Below are 18,397 nucleotides of genomic sequence, written 5' to 3' on the forward strand. Positions count from 1 at the left end.
TTCGTTTGATTACATCACTAGAGTATAAAGAAACAATTACTAATACAAACCTTTTTCATATGTACGGAAAATCGAACGATTTGTAGATAATGTTAACAGGTAATCAAAATATCCACGGTTGTGCTGCCGGTCTATAGTGTCCAACGGGCACAATATTTCGGCGATCATACATGTCGCCATCATTAGGTGAACTGACGGATTGAGCTCCTGTGAACGTGCCGGCACGGAGATCCGTTCGCTATGGCTGCTCAGAGGGAACTGGGTTTGGTCGCGGCGGCGGCAGATTTAAATACCCTCCGCCCGCGGCGCGCTCCCTCCGCCGTCCGCGCCCCTCGCCGCGGTCGCGCGGTGGAACAAATTGCGACGGCGTCTGAGATGACGTCGGTGTGATGGCTCTGTCCGCCATGGTCATCACAACTATACGTTTGCTCGATTTACTCTTGATTAATCCAATCGCTGGTTCCCAAGCCTTGCTAAGATTATAGCCACAGTCACGGTTTATGAGGTCGTCATTGGTGCGAATTTCGATGGCCTCTCTAACAACGCTGTCCCAGTATCTCGACGTCTGTACCAGAATCCTCGTGCGGTCATACTCCATGGCGTGATTTTCCGAACAATGTTCACCGACCGCCGACTTGGTCGGATACATCAGTCGAGTGTGCCTCTGGTGTTCACGGCATCGATCCTCGACGGTACGCATCGTCTGACCAATATACGACTTGCCACAATGACACGGAATCTGGTACACGCCGGCCTTCCTGAAACCGAGGTCAACTTTGGCGCTCCCCACCAGTGCACGAGTTTTATTCGGAGGACAAAACACAGTTCCGACCCGGTGTTTCTTCAGAATGCGGGCGATTTTCCCCGAGAGTGCGCCTGTGTATGGAATAAATGCAGTGCCTACCTCCTCCCTCGTGACTTCATCCATCTCAACAGGTTGTGCTGCAGTGGTTGGGCGGAGAGCACGTTGAATCTGCCACTCTGAGTACCCATTTTTTCGAAATACAGTTCTCAGATGTTCCAATTCCTGGGGTAGACTCCCTGCGTCAGAGATAGTGCGCGCCCTATGTACTAGAGTTTTAAGTACCCCATTCCTCTGTGAAGGGTGGTGGCAGCTGTCTGCGTGCAAATACAGATCAGTGTGCGTTGTCTTCCGATACACCCCATGACCTAGGGTGCCGTCAGCCCTTCTCTTGACCAAGACATCAAGGAAAGGTAATTTACCCTCCATTTCAGTCTCCATAGTGAATTTGATGTTGGGGTGTATGGAGTTTAGATGTGTAAGGAAGTCAAGGAGTTTATCCATACCATGTGGCCAGATGATGAACGTGTCGTCCACGTAACGGAAAAAGCAAGTAGGTTTCCATACGGATGACGACAGGGCTTCCTCCTCGAAGTTCTCCATGTACAAATTCGCTACCACCGGTGAGAGTGGAGTACCCATGGCGACTCCCTCCGTTTGTTCGTAGTATTCTCCATTAAAAAGAAAATACGTGGAAGTCAAGACATGCCTAAAAAGTTCAGTGGTCTTCTCGTCAAACTTCTGACTAATCAATTCTAGTGACTCTCGCAGGGGTACCCTCGTAAACAAGGAAACGACGTCGAAACTCACCATGATATCTGACTCATTCAACCTGAAGCTATCAAGGCGTTTAACAAAATCCACGGAATTACGGATGTGATGAGGGCATTTACCCACATAAGGACTTAATATTCCCGTCAGGTATTTGCCCAACAAATACACTCCTGGAAATTGAAATAAGAACACCGTGAATTCATTGTCCCAGGAAGGGGAAACTTTATTGACACATTCCTGGGGTCAGATACATCACATGATCACACTGACAGAACCACAGGCACATAGACACAGGCAACAGAGCATGCACAATGTCGGCACTAGTACAGTGTATATCCACCTTTCGCAGCAATGCAGGCTGCTATTCTCCCATGGAGACGATCGTAGAGATGCTGGATGTAGTCCTGTGGAACGGCTTGCCATGCCATTTCCACCTGGCGCCTCAGTTGGACCAGCGTTCGTGCTGGACGTGCAGACCGCGTGAGACGACGCTTCATCCAGTCCCAAACATGCTCAATGGGGGACAGATCCGGAGATCTTGCTGGCCAGGGTAGTTGACTTACACCTTCTAGAGCACGATGGGTGGCACGGGATACATGCGGACGTGCATTGTCCTGTTGGAACAGCAAGTTCCCTTGCCGGTCTAGGATTGGTAGAACGACGTGTTCGATGACGGTTTGGATGTACCGTGCACTATTCAGTGTCCCCTCGACGATCACCAGTGGTGTACGGCCAGTGTAGGAGATCGCTCCCCACACCATGATGCCGGGTGTTGGCCCTGTGTGCCTCGGTCGTATGCAGTCCTGATTGTGGCGCTCACCTGCACGGCGCCAAACACGCATACGACCATCATTGGCACCAAGGCAGAAGCGACTCTCATCGCTGAAGACGACACGTCTCCATTCGTCCCTCCATTCACGCCTGTCGCGACACCACTGGAGGCGGGCTGCACGATGTTGGGGCGTGAGCGGAAGACGGCCTAACGGTGTGCGGGACCGTAGCCCAGCTTTATGGAGACGGTTGCGAATGGTCCTCGCCGATACCCCAGGAGCAACAGTGTCCCTAATTTGCTGGGAAGTGGCGGTGCGGTCCCCTACGGCATTGCGTAGGATCCTACGGTCTTGGCGTGCATCCGTGCGTCGCTGCGGTCCGGTCCCAGGTCGACGGGCACGTGCACCTTCCGCCGACCACTGGCGACAACATCGATGTACTGTGGAGACCTCACGCCCCACGTGTTGAGCAATTCGGCGGTACGTCCACCCGGCCTCCCGCATGCCCACTATACGCCCTCGCTCAAAGTCCGTCAACTGCACATACGGTTCACGTCCACGCTGTCGCGGCATGCTACCAGTGTTAAAGACTGCGATGGAGCTCCGTATGCCACGGCAAACTGGCTTACACTGACGGCGGCGGTGAACAAATGCTGCGCAGCTAGCGCCATTCGACGGCCAACACCGCGGTTCCTGGTGTGTCCGCTGTGCCGTGCGTGTGATCATTGCTTGTACAGCTCTCTCGCAGTGTCCGGAGCAAGTATGGTGGGTCTGACACACCGGTGTCAATGTGTTCTTTTTTTCATTTCCAGGAGTGTATGTAGGTGCCCTGATGTTGCTGACAATGGGGCGTAATGGTACCCCCTCTTTGTGAACCTTCGGGAGTCCATATAGTCTAGGTGGTACCGGACCTTGGGGTAACAATTTCTTAGCGTCACCTTCCGGTAAATCTGCGTCCTTGAGAAGCGCCCTCGTCTTGTTCTCCACCTTCTTTGTAGGGTCAACGCTGATCTTCCGGTAGGAATCGTCATTTAGCAGGCTCTGCATCTTATCAGTGTAGTCCTTATAGGAGACAACAACTGAGCATTGCCTTTGTCAGCTGGTAAGACAACAATTTCATAGCGCTCCCTCAGATCACGAATGGCCGCCCTCTCTTTACTGGTGATATTTGACTTCATCCGCTTCGATTTCGTCAACGCACGACAAGTTTCACGACGTATTTCCTCGGCTGAATCTGGCGGAAGTCGAGCTGCAACCTGTTCAACAGCACTAACAATTTCTACAACCGGAGTGAACTTGGGGGTGGGAGCGAAGTTGAGACCTTTCTGTGTCTAACAACAACAGAAATTGTAGAAAATGGCAGAAACTGCTTGCATCGGTCCCTAGCGTGCATTCATTTATGCGATCCTAAAAATCAGTCACTAACTGACCAAACAACGTCATGTGTTCCTAGGCACAACCCTCTAGATACAACATCCTCCACTACAATTTCTGTTAATTTCACTGTAGGTACGTGGTGAAACATTAGTATCTCGAGAAAAAATACTTATTTAGCATTTCTTTCAGTAATTATTTGTTTCTGCTGCCTAGCATTAATGACAGATATTCTTGTGCGTAAGGATACAGATGTAAACAATAAAGAATTTACAATACTGAAAGTAATTATATCCTAAAACTAAACATATAAAAAATACATTCATAACCATAGAACACTAAAATAACTAAATAAGTGACATGTTGATTTATAATGGGGCACAATGTAATGGAACTTGTACTGGTGATCAGTTTACTTTAGGAGTGTCAAATATGAACAGCTACTGAATGGGCAAACTGTCTTCAAGCATCCTCCATTTCTTGATACTGCTAAAGAATGACTGATTACAAATTCAAGTTTTGTTGAATTGTGCTCCACTATATGTCGATGTGTCATTTATTTACTTATTTTTGTGTTCTATGATTACGAAAGCGTTTTTTGTATACATATAGTATTACCAAATAATTTCTTTGAGTATAAATTATTTGCTCTGTACTTTTGCACGATTATGCAGAACAATATGTTTGTTAGCAGTGCTAGACTAATGACTCGAAACATAGGTCGCAAGAATAATAAGTGAAACAAAACGCAAATAAAAGTATTTTTGTCATTTAATGATAAATAAGAAAAGTGCATCTAACTGTAATGGCTCCTTTAAAGAGACGAATGAAGTAGCAATACCGGGTAGTTATTGTTAAACTGACAGTGTTCCGAGTGCTGCAGTATAGGCTATATACAACAAATGGTTCAAATGGCTCTGAACACTATGGGACTCAACTGCTGAGGTCATTAGTCCCCTAGAACTTAGAACTAGTTAAACCTAACTAACCTAAGGACATCACAAACATCCATGCCCGAGGCAGGATTCGAACCTGCGACCGTAGCGGTCTTGCGGTTCCAGACTGCAGCGCCTTTAACCGCACGGCCACTTCGGCCGGCCTATATACATCGCAGGACATTGAAACGTCGTAGGTATGTTCACTAATCGGTGCGCTCGCAGAGTATGCTGGAAAAATAATCGTCCAACTTTCTGCCACCAGGTGAAAATATGGCGCTGTAAGTAGGCAAATCGTGAAATGTTTATCCTGTTTTGACGTCAGTACGCTGTCTGCCGCTTGACGACGCGTGTTGATTGCTTTTGTAAAGTGACTGTTGGTGTAAAGGGTTAAGAAGGTTGATGTTTTCGGTACGAAACGCAGTGGCTGTTGAGAAGAAAGACCGTGCTCTGCAGCCGAAGTCGTTTGTGAGAAAGGCACCAATGGTAGCGCTGCATTTCGGCAATATTGCCGACAGAAACAGTTGCGAAGAGGCCTCAAGTCAATACATGGTCTAAAGAATATGACCAAGAAATTTGAAGAAACAGTTAAACTGGAGGTCCACAGGGGCATGGCAGTTGTTGATGAAGTTGAGGGGACTGATGACCTCAGCAGTTAAGTCCCATAATGCTCAGGGCCATTCGATGACGTTGCTAATAGCTGTAGCCGATCGTGCAGCACACGCTTCAAATTCTACAGCCGGTGCGGGAAGTGTCTCTCCCCTGGTCAACAGTTCAAAAGATTATGCGGAGCATTTTATACTGGTATCCATACAAGATTCAGACTGTGCACCAAATGAAGTCCCAAAATAGGGTAGAACGTCGTGACTGTGCCCATCGTTTTTTTGGCACGCGTGGAAATGGATGACATGTGACCTAGGAATATTCGTTAATCAGAAGAGGCAGAATTTACTCTGCACGGTGCCCTGAATGCACAGAACTGTCGCATATTGGGTTGAACTCCGCCACATGTTGTGCAGGAACATCCTCTGGTGGTGTGGTTTCACAGTTTCCTTCATTCTCTGGCCGTTTTTCTTAGAGAGAGCCTCTTAGGTGTGCAGCTACACCTGCACGTCATGAGAAACTCCTTGAGCTGGATGTGATTCCAGCTTTGCTGGAACTCAACTGTGTCCACACCACTATTTTCATGTCGGATGGGGCTACACCACATGCTACTTGCCAGGTGAATGATTTGCTTCGGTAACGACCGCATCATCCTGGACAATTTCGAGATGTGAGGGCATCCAGATCTCCCGACTTAAACTCATATGACTTCTAGTTGAGGGGTGATTCTTCAATTTCTGCAGGCGTATTTTATGACGAAATAAATCTCGGGTGAACAGCCTGGTTGTTGTTGTTGTTGTGGTGTTCAGTCCAGAGACTGGTTTCATGCAGCTCTCCATGCTACTCTATCCTGTGCAAGCTTCTTCGTCTCCCAGTACCTACTGCAATCTACATCCTTCTGAATCTGTTTAGCGCATTCATCTCTTGGTCTCCCTCTGCGATTTTTACCCTCCACGCTGCCCTCCAATACTAAATTGGCGATCCCTTGATGCCCCAGAATATGCCCTACCAGCCGATCCCTTCTTCTAGTCAAATTGTGCCATAAATTTATCTTCTCTCCCATTCTATTCAATACCTCCTCATTACTTATGTGATCTACCCATCTAATCTTCAGCATTCTTCTGTAGCACCACATTTCGAAAGCTTCAATTCTCTTCTTGTCTAAACTATTTATCGTCCATGTTTCACTTCCATACATGGCTACACTCCATACAAATACTTTCAGAAACGACTTCCTGACACTTAAATCTACACCCGATGTTAACAAATTTCTCTTCTTCAGAAATGATTTCTGTGGTGTCACCGCCAGACACCACACTTGCTAGGTGGTAGCCTTTAAATCGGCCGCGGTCCGTTAGTATACGTCGGACCCGCGTGTCGCCACTGTCAGTGATGGCAGACCGAGCGCCGCCACACGGCAGGTCTAGAGAGACTTACTAGCACTCGCCCCAGTTGTACAGCAGACTTTGCTGGCGATGCTACACTGACAAATACGCTCTCATTTGCCGAGACGATAGTTAGCATAGCCTTCAGCTACGTCATTTGCTACGACCTAGCAAGGCGCCATTACCAGTTTATATTGAGATTGTTATTAATGTATCAACAAGAGCGATGTTCTCCAATTATGGATTAAAGCTAAGTATTACATCATCTACGTACTTTGTTTACAATTCTCAAGACATTGTCGTGTTCCAGACCTCACGCCAGTCTGCGTGAGCTTAAACGCGTGCCTTTCGGCTACCTCCGAGTGGCTTGGCTGTCTTGCCAAGTCACAACAATTTCCTTGCCATTGCCAGTCTACATTTTATATCCTCTCTACTTCGACCATCATCAGTTATTTTGCTCCCCAAATAGCAATACTCATTTACTACTTTACGCGTCTCCTTTCCTAATCTAATTCCCGCAGCATCACCCGATTTAATTCGACCTGATGATGGCAACGTGGTCTATTGCCGAAATATTGTGTCCTATGCACACTCATACAAGCCTGTTCTCCCGAGATTTATTTCGTCAAAGACTCTTTCTGATCTGAAGGATGGTATACGCCGAAATATCTTTCTTATTATACTGTATGCTCTGCGAGCAACTGCCGACCATGCCATATTACGAATGCAGCATGTTACAATACCGAAAAGATGTAAATTGTGACTATATCCTAATAAACGTGCCAGAACCACCGTTATCATGTGTCTGACCGTTCCTCCACTTTTCCTGTACCAACACCACATTCTGACGGCCTGCATCGCCACATTTTCACCTTGTGGAAGAAAGTGGAACTATTATTTTTTTTAGCATACTCCGCTAGAGCACCGATTGACGAATATGCCTGCGATGTGTCAGCGTCCTGCGATGTATACAGCCTGCACGGCAGCATTCGGAAGACCGCCACTTTCAAAATTATTTTTAAAAAAAGTGGAACTATCCAGGGAGCTAGAGCTACATCTACATATACATCTACATTTATACTCCGCAAGCCACTCAACGGTGTGTGGCGGAGGGCACTTTACGTGCCACTGTCATTACCTCCCTTTCCTGTACCAGCCGCGTATGGTTCGCGGGAAAAACGACTGCCGGAAAGCCTCCGTGCGCGATCGAATCTCTCTAATTTTACATTCGTGATCTCCTCGGGAGGTATAAGTAGGGGGAAGCAATATATCCGATACCTCATCCAGAAACACACCCTCTCGAAACCTGGACAGCAAGCTACACCGCGATGCAGAGCGCCTCTCTTGCAGAGTCTGCCACTTGAGTTTGCTAAACATCTCCGTAACGCTATCACGCTTACCAAATAACCCTGTGACGAAACGCGCCGCTCTTCTTTGGATCTTCTCTACCTCCTCTGTTAACCCGACCTGGTACGGATCCCACACTGATATGCAATATTCAAGTATAGGTCGAACGAGTGTTTTGTAAGCCACCTCCTTTGTTGATAGACTACATTTTCTAAGGACTCTCCCAATGAATATCAACCTGGCACCCGCCTTACCAACAATTAATTTTTAAAACGATGTTCAGAGTAACTGATGTTGGATGGGCATCGATACTCTCCAGCATCAAATTTCTGCCGGTCGCTGTGGCCGATCGGTTCTAGGCGCTTCAGTCCGGAACCGCGCTGCTGCTACGGTCGCAGGTTCGAATCCTGCCTCGGGCATGGCTGTGTGTGATGCCCTTAAGCCGTCGGCACTCGGACCTTGCTGCCGAACGTCAACGTTGAGCGTGCCAATTTCAACGTGCTGCTGAACGCTCAGGAACGGCGCCACTTGTGCATACAGTACGTGGGCCCCAGCGTGGTATACGGTATCGCGACGCACTCTAGCGGCAGTTGTAGGATGTTTCCAGTTCGTAAATCACACTGTTTACTTAACGGGCGCGCGTAAAATTCCCACGTTAGCTCTATTAAAACGCACATTTCCTGCATCGTCCACGAAAAGGAAAGTACCATGTCCAATAAATAAGGACACAGGCTTATAAAAGTTCCATTACAAACAGTGCGGTACTAATTTGGTTATTGGTTATTTCATCATTCCCACATTTTAGTAAAACCCCAAGGTCAGTCTTACATGAGGACTGTTCCTACCACCCAGTTGCAGAATCTTTGCAACATGTGAATTACGAAGCGTAAAAGAAAAAGGAGCAAAATATCTTTATACAAGTAGCGCAAGCTGCCCTGTAGATTAAGCCAATCGAACAAAGTCACCCCTCAAAAAATGGTTTACATAACATCAAATATTATAATATATACTTATATTAAGCTAATAATAAAGTATCAGAACCCAATTGAAACGCGAATGTTAAGAAAGAAAAAAAACACGAAAGCGTCGAGACGCGAACCGCCACCCCCAATCAACACACCAGTAGAGGACCCTAACGCTACTCATTACGCTACACGAACAACATTGCAGCTAATTACAATTATTGTATCTTAACAGTTGCTGAAAACCTTAATCGTAGATATGTTACTAACTGAAATTTAACTATAGGAAGTTGTACCAAGAACAACGCGTTTTCGGTGGATCTTCAGTGCGTCGCTGCCTTCGAATAGCCTACTCTCATAACACGCAAATTACAATACTTTTTTTGCCACGAACATGATGTTTGTCATTATTTTATTGGAACGAATCACACAGTTAACAAAGGGTTTTCCAGTGATTCTCAATTTGCTAGTGCCCAGAAACGGCATTTATACATATAGGCTTGAAATGAATGCCAATATGACGCCTCACAACTCTGTACTGAAGGGAGACGGCGTGCGTGTGACGTAGTTGGCGTTGTGCCATCTCATTGGTCAACGCTCAGAGGCACGCTCAGAATATCTGACATGTAAGATATTGCTCTGCACGTTCGGAAAGACTCCCGAACGTGCTATTCCACGCTTAGACGTCAAAAACTCGGCACGCTCAACGCTCAACGTTCGGATGCTCGGTCCGTGTGCCGACGGCTTTAGGTTAGTTAGGTTTAAGTAGTTCTAACAAGGGAACCTTCCCATCGCACCCCCCTCAGATTTAGTTATAAGTTGGCACAGTGGATAGGTCTTGAAAAATTGAACATAGATCAATCGAGAAAACAGGAAGAAGTTGTGTGGAACTATGAAAAAAATAAGCGAAATATACAAACTGAGTAGTCCATGTGGAAGATAGGCAACATCAAAGATAATATGAGCTGAGGAGCGCTGTGGTCCCGTGGTTAGCGTGAACAGCAGCGGAACGAGAGGTCCTCGGTTCAAGTGTTCCCTCGAGTGAAAAGTTTCTTTTCTTTATTTTCGCAAAGTTATGATCTGTCCGTTCGTTCATTGACGTCTCTGTTCACTGTAATAAGTTTAGTGTCTGTGTTTTGCGACCGCACCGCAAAACCGTGCGATTAGTAGACGAAAGGACGTGCCTCTCCAATGGGAACCGAAGACATTTGATCGCAAGGTCACAGATCAACCGATTCCTCCACAGGAAAACACGTCTGATATATTCTATACGACACTGGTGACGGCATGTGCGTCACATGACAGCAGTATGTTGTCGACCCACCTAACTTGTACACCTGGCGAATGGGTAAAAAGATTCTTCTGCCTTGCCCGATTTAGGTTTTCTTGTGGATGTGATAATCACTCCCAAAAAAGTGATGAAAACATAAGAGTTTGTGACATAAACTGCAACAAATGAATGCAACAGTTTCACAGTCGCACAGTCTGTGATCTGTCAAAACATATTTTTTTAACGTTTTCAAATTTTTCCGTGTGTAGACCGTCAAATCCTGCATATGTCCAAGCAAATCTGAACATGTCCAGGAATTTTAGAGAGCGAAGTTGATTATGTGTGAGTGCCTGAACTTTGACAATTGTCTGAAAATTAAAAATTAAAGTTTTCAGTGGAGGGAGGACTTGAACCAAGGACCTCTCGTTCCGCAGCTGCTCACGCTAACCACTTTTTTTTTTTTTTTTTTTTTTAAGTCTCATTTTGTTCGCATTTCTTACTTGAATCTGCTCGGGGCGAACGTCGTAAGACATCCGTTTAAGTTCTTTGTCGATCGATTAACTCAGTTTTTTTTATTACAGAGCGCAGCTAACCCTCTGACCGAACACGCTGAGATACCGTGCCGGCTATCTCGTTCTGTTCGCTTTTGTTCGTTGCATCCGCTCGGGGCGGACGTCGTAAGACATCCGTTTAAGTTCGTTGTTTAACGATTAACTCAGTTTTTTTTTATTACAGAGGGCAGCTAACTCTCTGACCGTGCCGGCTTTTTTTTCATTTTCTTTTTTTTCCCATTTTGTTCGGTGCGGATGTCCCAGGACACCCGTTCAAGTTCAGTGTCGAGCCATTGACTCATTTTTTTTACCACAGAGGGCAGCTAAACCTATGACCGAACACGCTGAGCTACCGTGCCGGCTATCCTTGTTGTTGCTTGTCTTCCACATGGACTACTTAGATTGTATATTTTGCTTATTTTTTTTCATAGTTCCACACAACTTCTTCCTGTTTTATCGATTGATCTGTGTTCAGTTTTTCAAGGCCTATCCACTGTGCCAACTTATAACTAAATCTGAGGCGGGTGCGATGGGGAGGTTCCCTTGTAAGATCTAGGGGACTGATGACCTCAGATGTTAAGTACCATAGTGCTAAGCGCCATTTGAACCAGTTTGAATCACGTTTCTGCCTTCCTTCGGTACGCTGAAGTCTGTGTGGTGGCAGTTGGTACGGCGCGAGTGACGGCTTTTGTGTGTGCCCGGCAGGTGGTGAAGGAGGACTCGCTGTTCGCGAACGTGGCCGTGGAGGTGGCGCCCGCGCTCTCCGGCGGCTACGACTGCGAGGCGACCTTCGCCTACGCGGCCGACCTGGGAGCCTACGGACTGGTCGTGCACGACTGGGCGCGCCAGACCACCTGGCGCGTCTCCCACAACTACTTCCACTCAGACCCGCTGGCCGGAGAGTACAGGTGCGCATCGCGGCTCTTGCCGCTTACCGACCACCTCACCTTCTTACTACTCCCTGTCCCACTCGTCCTGTTAGGGTGCCTAGGAAGCTGTTTTCTCGCATAGCCAGACAACAATTCGAGCAAATCTTATTAATGGAGTTTATTACAATATATTAAATTGGCAATACTTAACTTGCGTTTCTACAAAGATGGGCCGCAGGCAAATGGCGACATGAAAATTAAAGAGACGTTTGGAGAAAAGAGAAGCACTTGCATGAATATCACGAGCTCATATGGAAACCCAGTTCTAAGCAGAGAAGGGAAAGCAGAAAGGTGTAAGGAGTATACAGAGGGTCTATGCAAGGGCGATGTTCTTGAGGACAATATTATAGAAATGGAAGAGGATGTAGATGAAGATGAAATGATACTGCGTGAAGAGTTTGACAGAGCACTGAAAGACCTAAGTCGAAACAAGGCCCCGAGAGTAAACAACATTCCATTAGAAATAGTGACAGCGTTGGGAGAGCCAGTCCTGACAAAACTCTACCATCTGGTGAGGAAGATGTATGAGACAGGTGAAGTACCCTCAGACTTCAAGAAGAATATAGTAATTCCAATCCCAGGGAAAGCAGTTGTTGAAAGATGTGAAAATTGCCGAACTATCAGTTTAATAAGCCACGGCTGCAAAATACTAACACGAATTCCTTACAGACGAATGGAAAAACTGGTAGAAGCCCACCTTGGGGAAGATCAGTTTAGATTCCGTAGAAATGTTGGAACACGTGAGGCAATACTGAACCTACGACTTATCTTATAAAATAGATTAAGGAAAGGCAAACCTACGTTCCTAGCATTTGTAAACTTTTGACAATGTTGACTGAAATACTCTCTTTCAAATTCTGAAGGTGGCAGGGGTAAAGTACAGTCACCGAAAAGCTATTTACAATTTGTACAGAAACCAGATGGCAGTTATAATAGTCGAGGGGCACGAAAGGGAAGCGATGGTTGGGAAGTGAGTGAGACAGGGTTGTAGCCTCTCCCCGATGTTATTCAATCTGTATATTGAGCTAGCAGTAAAGGAAACAAAAGAAAAATTCGGAGTGGGTATTAAAATCCTTGGAGAAGAAATAAAAACTTTGAGGTTCGCCGATGACATTGTAATTCTGTCAGAGACAGCAAAGGACTTGGAAGAGCAATTGAACGGAATGGACAGTGTCTTGAAAGGAGGATATAAGATGAACATCAACAAAAGCAAAACGAGGATAATGTAATGTAGTCGAATTAAGTCGGGTGATGTTGAGGGAATTAGATTAGGAAATGAGACACTTAAAGTAGTAAAGGAGTTTTGCTATTTGGGGAGCAAAATAACTGATGATGGTCGAAGTAGAGAGGATATAAAAGGTAGACTGGTAATGGCAAGAAGATAAATTTGTTAACATCGAGTATAGATTTAAGTGTCAGGAAGTCGTTTCTCAAAATATTTGTATGGAATGTAGCCATGAATGGAAGTGAAAAATTGACGATAAATAGTTTGGACAAGAAGAGAATAGAAGCTTTCGAAATGTGGTGCTACAGAAGAATACTGAAGATTAGATGGGTAGATCACATAAGTAATGAGGAGGTAGTGAATAGAATTGGGGAGAAGAAGAGTTTGTGGCACAACTTGACTAGAAGAAGGGATCGGTTGGTAGGACATGTTCTGAGGCATCAAGGGATCGCCAATTTAGTACTGGAGGGCAGCGTGGAGGGTAAAAATCGTAGAGGGAGACCAAGAGATGAACACACTAAACAGATTCAGAAGGATGTAGGTTGTGGTAGGTACTGGGAGATGAAGCTTGCACAGGATAGAGTGGCATGGAGAGCTGCATCAAACCAGTCTCAGGACTGAAGACCACAACAACAACAACAACAACAACACCACCTCCTGTCTCGGGTTCTCTTCACAGTCGAGAATAGGGCGGTTCCACGGAGCGCCACCGTCAGCCCTCCCATTTGTGAACGTGACAGTTTCTCGCAGCTGTTGTTGTAGTGAGACGAAAGTGGTATGCCATGTCACAATTTCAGCGGGGAGTGACGACAATGCTCTCCTCTCCATTTGCGCGCGTACCATACGCTAGGAGATTTGACAGTAATAGATCTTCAAACTTATTTTACATCCGAACAGTTCTTTTCCTGACGCGAGTTTCTCATCAGAATTTCACTAAATGCCCTCTAAAGCCGCTAGAACTATGAGACCATTCCCCCTGACTGCAGTCAGATATTAGTTAATACACCTCCTCTCTAACCTTCCATCCCCAACAACAAAACCAGTGCCTAACTAAATTTCAGATTGAAAAAGAATTTTCTTTGAACATTTTTATTTTTGAAATGATGCAAGATAAATGATATGTGATCTGAGGCTTTCCCGGCGAACGTGCTGTATCCAAGGTACTCGGGTGTCCAGCCGGATCCGATCGTCGAAGTTCCACCATATTTCGGCGAATAACCGTTCCGGTGGTGCTGATGGAATGATCTGTCTGCACTGTGTCCGTGGTATTTATGTCTGCGGGGTCCGGAGTCGTACCCCGGCGCGGACGGCCGGCGGGGCACCGAGTGGTGGGAGGGGTGGGGGTAGCTGCAGCCACGCCCGGTGGTAGGCGCAGTTCATCTCCGTCCGCCGTGGCGGAAGGATCTCGCGTCCGCTCGCGCCGTAGCTCCTTTATGGTGTTTAATAATGGTTTCCAGGCCTTGCTAACTTGAAACCCAGTATCCGTGTTGATGAGGTTATCTGTTACTCGAATTTGTATGGCCTCCTTGTAGATACTGTCCCAGTTGTGGCCGTCAGGATTTTTGTCTTTTCGAAATTGTGTGTCCGGTTTCAATGCAGTGTTCTGCTAGGGCCGAATGGCTGGGTTGGCGTAAGCGGGAGTGACGTTCGTGTTCCTTGAATCGCTCCGGCGCAGCTTAATGTAATGCTCAGCACCTTGGTACATAGAGCACACTCGATCTCTGATGAACAGAACTTGCCAACGGAACTCAAACGCCTGGAGACCATGTTCCGCAAGAATGGGTATGGCAACCACCAAGGCCAAAGGGCCTTCCGACAACAAAAGTGCAGCAAGAACCGAGATGAACAACAACCCGAAGAAGAGAAGCAAGCTCGGGCCTTTCTGCCGTTTGCTGGCAACGTGTCGTCAAAAATAGGGAGACTGTTAAGGAGACAAAAGATTGACACAGTCTTCCGACCACCAGCAAAGATTCGTGACCTTCTAGGCCTTAAGAAAGCGGGCGTGTACAAAATCCCGTGCGACTGTGGCAAATCCTAGATCGGCCAAACAGTTCGCACGGTCGAGGACCGATTCAAAGAACACGAACGTCACACCCGCTTACGCCAACTCAGCCATTCGGCCCTAGCAGAACACTGCATTGAAACCGGACACACAGCGAATTTCGAAAAGACAATGATCCTGCCCCCCACAAGTGCCCACTGGGACAGTATCTACAAGGAGGCCATAGAAATTCGAGTAACAGATAACCTCATCAACAGGGATACCGGGTTTCAAGTTAGCAAGGCCTGGAAACAATTATTAAACACCATCAAGGAGCTACGGCGCAAGAGGACGCGAGATCCTTCCGCCACGGCGGACGGAGATGAACTGCGTCTACCACCGAGCGTGGCTGCAGCTACCCCCACCCCTCCCACCACGCGGGACCCCGCGGACATAAATACCACAGACACAGCGTACACAGATCATTCCATCAGCACCACCTGATGATGGCGGAACGGCTATTCGCCGAAATATCATGGAACTTCGACGATCGGATCCGGGCCGGCCGCGGTGGCCGAGCGGTTCTAGGCGCTACAAACTGGAACCGCGCGACCGCTACTGTTGCAGGTTCGAATCCTGCCTCGTATATGGATGTGTGTGATGTCCGTAGGTTAGTTAGGTTTAAGTAGTTCTAAGTTCTAGGGGACGGATGACCTCAAAAGTTAAGTCCCATAGTGCTCAGAGCCATTTTTTGATCGGAGCCGGCTGGACACCCGAGAACCTTGGATACAAGATAAATGATATTTAGTATTTGTAGGTATGAACTAATGAGTAGCGGGATATCATTGACGTACGAGCCGAAAAGAGTCTGCGATATTGCTGCTGTGTGACGCTGAAGCGCGAGTGGAGAGGCGGTCTGAGGGTGGCGGTGTCGTTGCAGCGTGCTGGGCACCGAGTTCCAGTGGACGGACGGGCTGTTCGGGCTGGCGCTGTCGGCGCCGGACCTGCGCGGCCACCGCACGCTCTACTTCCACCCCTTCTCCAGCACCAACGAGTTCAGCGTGCCGACGCGCGTGCTACACGAGCCGGGCGCGGCCCACCTGCACTTCCACGACTTCAAGCTGCTGGGCTCCCGCGGGCCGAGCACGCAGTCCTGCGCCTCCTTCATGGACGAGGAGTCCGGCGTGCTCTTCTACTCTCTGGTGAGCCCTGCCACCTTCACTCCACATTCTACATAAATGATCGTCAGAGTTCGTTGTTTTTTTATCGCTCAACAACCAGTGTCGCCTTATCATTAATTAGTAACGTTCGCAAATTAATCTCTTATGAGCCCCCAACAGACTGGCTGTAGCGAGGGCGCAGTAAGTTGACCGCAGTCCCTTAACATTTGATCGTTAAAAGTCGGCACCATTTCAGACATGTCGTGTCGAATGTCCTCTGTTTTTCACATAGCTGCCACGTTCAGCTACCCCAAAGATGTAATACCGTAATTGCCTGAGAATCGACGTGTTGTGTATGTGACCGGGGTAGTAAATGATTCATAACAGTAACTGCAACATGCAATACGAGGTACGACCATCAATGCCTACTAAATCCTTTGAATATCATTTTTCTTCTTCTCTTTGCGCTGTGTTACAAGAGCTTCAATTAATTTAATGATTGTTATTATAAACAAGCATCACATTTGAAGGTGATCGTCCTGTAATCTACACTCCTGGAAATTGAAATAAGAACACCGTGAATTCATTGTCCCAGGAAGGGGAAACTTTATTGACACATTCCTGGGGTCAGATACATCACATGATCACACTGACAGAACCACAGGCACATAGACACAGGCAACAGAGCATGCACAATGTCGGCACTAGTACAGTGTATATCCACCTTTCGCAGCAATGCAGGCTGCTATTCTCCCATGGAGACGATCGTAGAGATGCTGGATGTAGTCCTGTGGAACGGCTAGCCATGCCATTTCCACCTGGCGCCTCAGTTGGACCAGCGTTCGTGCTGGACGTGCAGACCGCGTGAGACGACGCTTCATCCAGTCCCAAACATGCTCAATGGGGGACAGATCCGGAGATCTTGCTGGCCAGGGTAGTTGACTGACACCTTCTAGAGCACGTTGGGTGGCACGGGATACATGCGGACGTGCATTGTCCTGTTGGAACAGCAAGTTCCCTTGCCGGTCTAGGAATGGTAGAACGATGGGTTCGATGACGGTTTGGATGTACCGTGCACTATTCAGTGTCCCCTCGACGATCACCAGTGGCGTACGGCCAGTGTAGGAGATCACTCCCCACACCATGATGCCGGGTGTTGGCCCTGTTTGCCTCGGTCGTATGCAGTCCTGATTGTGGCGCTCACCTGCACGGCGCCAAACACGCATACGACCATCATTGGCACCAAGGCAGAAGCGACTCTCATCGCTGAAGACGACACGTCTCCATTCGTCCCTCCATTCACGCCTGTCGCGACACCACTGGAGGCGGGCTGCACGATGTTGGGGCGTGAGCGGAAGACGGCCTAACGGTGTGCGGGACCGTAGCCCAGCTTCATGGAGACGGTTGCGAATGGTCCTCGCCGATACCCCAGGAGCAACAGTGTCCCTAATTTGCTGGGAAGTGGCGGTGCGGTCCCCTACGGCACTGCGTAGGATCCTACGGTCTTGGCGTGCATCCGTGCGTCGCTGCGGTCCGGTCCCAGGTCGACGGGCACGTGCACCTTCCGCCGACCACTGGCGACAACATCGATGTACTGTGGAGACCTCATGCCCCACGTGTTGAGCAATTCGGCGGTACGTCCACCCGGCCTCCCGCATGCCCACTATACGCCCTCGCTCAAAGTCCGTCAACTGCACATACGGTTCACGTCCACGCTGTCGCGGCATGCTACCAGTGTTAAAGACTGCGATGGAGCTCCGTATGCCACGGCAAACTGGCTGACACTGACGGCGGCGGTGCACAAATGCTGCGCAGCTAGCGCCATTCGACGGCCAACACCGCGGTTCCTGGTGTGTCCGCTGTGCCGTGCGTGTGATCATTGCTTGTACAGCCCTCTCGCAGTGTCCGGAGCAAGTATGGTGGGTCTGACACACCGGTGTCAATGTGTTCTTTTTTCCATTTCCAGGAGTGTATTAATCCACGTAACTTCCGTGTCGAAATTTATACACATCTGGCCATTAAAATTGCTACACCAAGAAGAAATTCAGATGATAAACGGGTATTCATTGGCAAATATATTATACTAGAACTGACATGTGATTCCATTTTCACGCAATATGTGTGCATAGATCCTGAAAAATGAGTACCCAGAACAACCACCTCTGGCCGTAAGAACAGCCTTGATACGCCTGGGCATTGAGTCAAACAGAGCTTGAATGGCGTGTACAGGTACAGCTGCCCATACAGCTTCAACACGATACCACAGTTCATCAAGGGTAGTGACTGGCGTATTGTGGCCGTGCGGTTAAAGGCGCTGCAGTCTGGAACC

At 47.8% G+C, this 18,397-nt stretch overlaps 1 protein-coding gene across 1 annotated transcript in view; it reads left to right on the forward strand.

The window, feature by feature from the left end:
* Nucleotides 1–18,397, forward strand: part of LOC124711599 (protein yellow-like) — a 95,569-nt gene that overhangs the window by 68,150 nt on the left and 9,022 nt on the right. The window contains exons 4-5 of the mRNA XM_047241756.1: nt 11,479–11,681; nt 15,849–16,110. Coding sequence (XP_047097712.1) covers nt 11,479–11,681; nt 15,849–16,110 — 465 coding nt within the window. The remainder of the gene's footprint in view (nt 1–11,478; nt 11,682–15,848; nt 16,111–18,397) is intronic.

The sequence above is a fragment of the Schistocerca piceifrons genome, chromosome 8 (assembly GCF_021461385.2).
Source record: "Schistocerca piceifrons isolate TAMUIC-IGC-003096 chromosome 8, iqSchPice1.1, whole genome shotgun sequence".
Lineage (NCBI taxonomy): Eukaryota > Metazoa > Arthropoda > Insecta > Orthoptera > Acrididae > Schistocerca > Schistocerca piceifrons.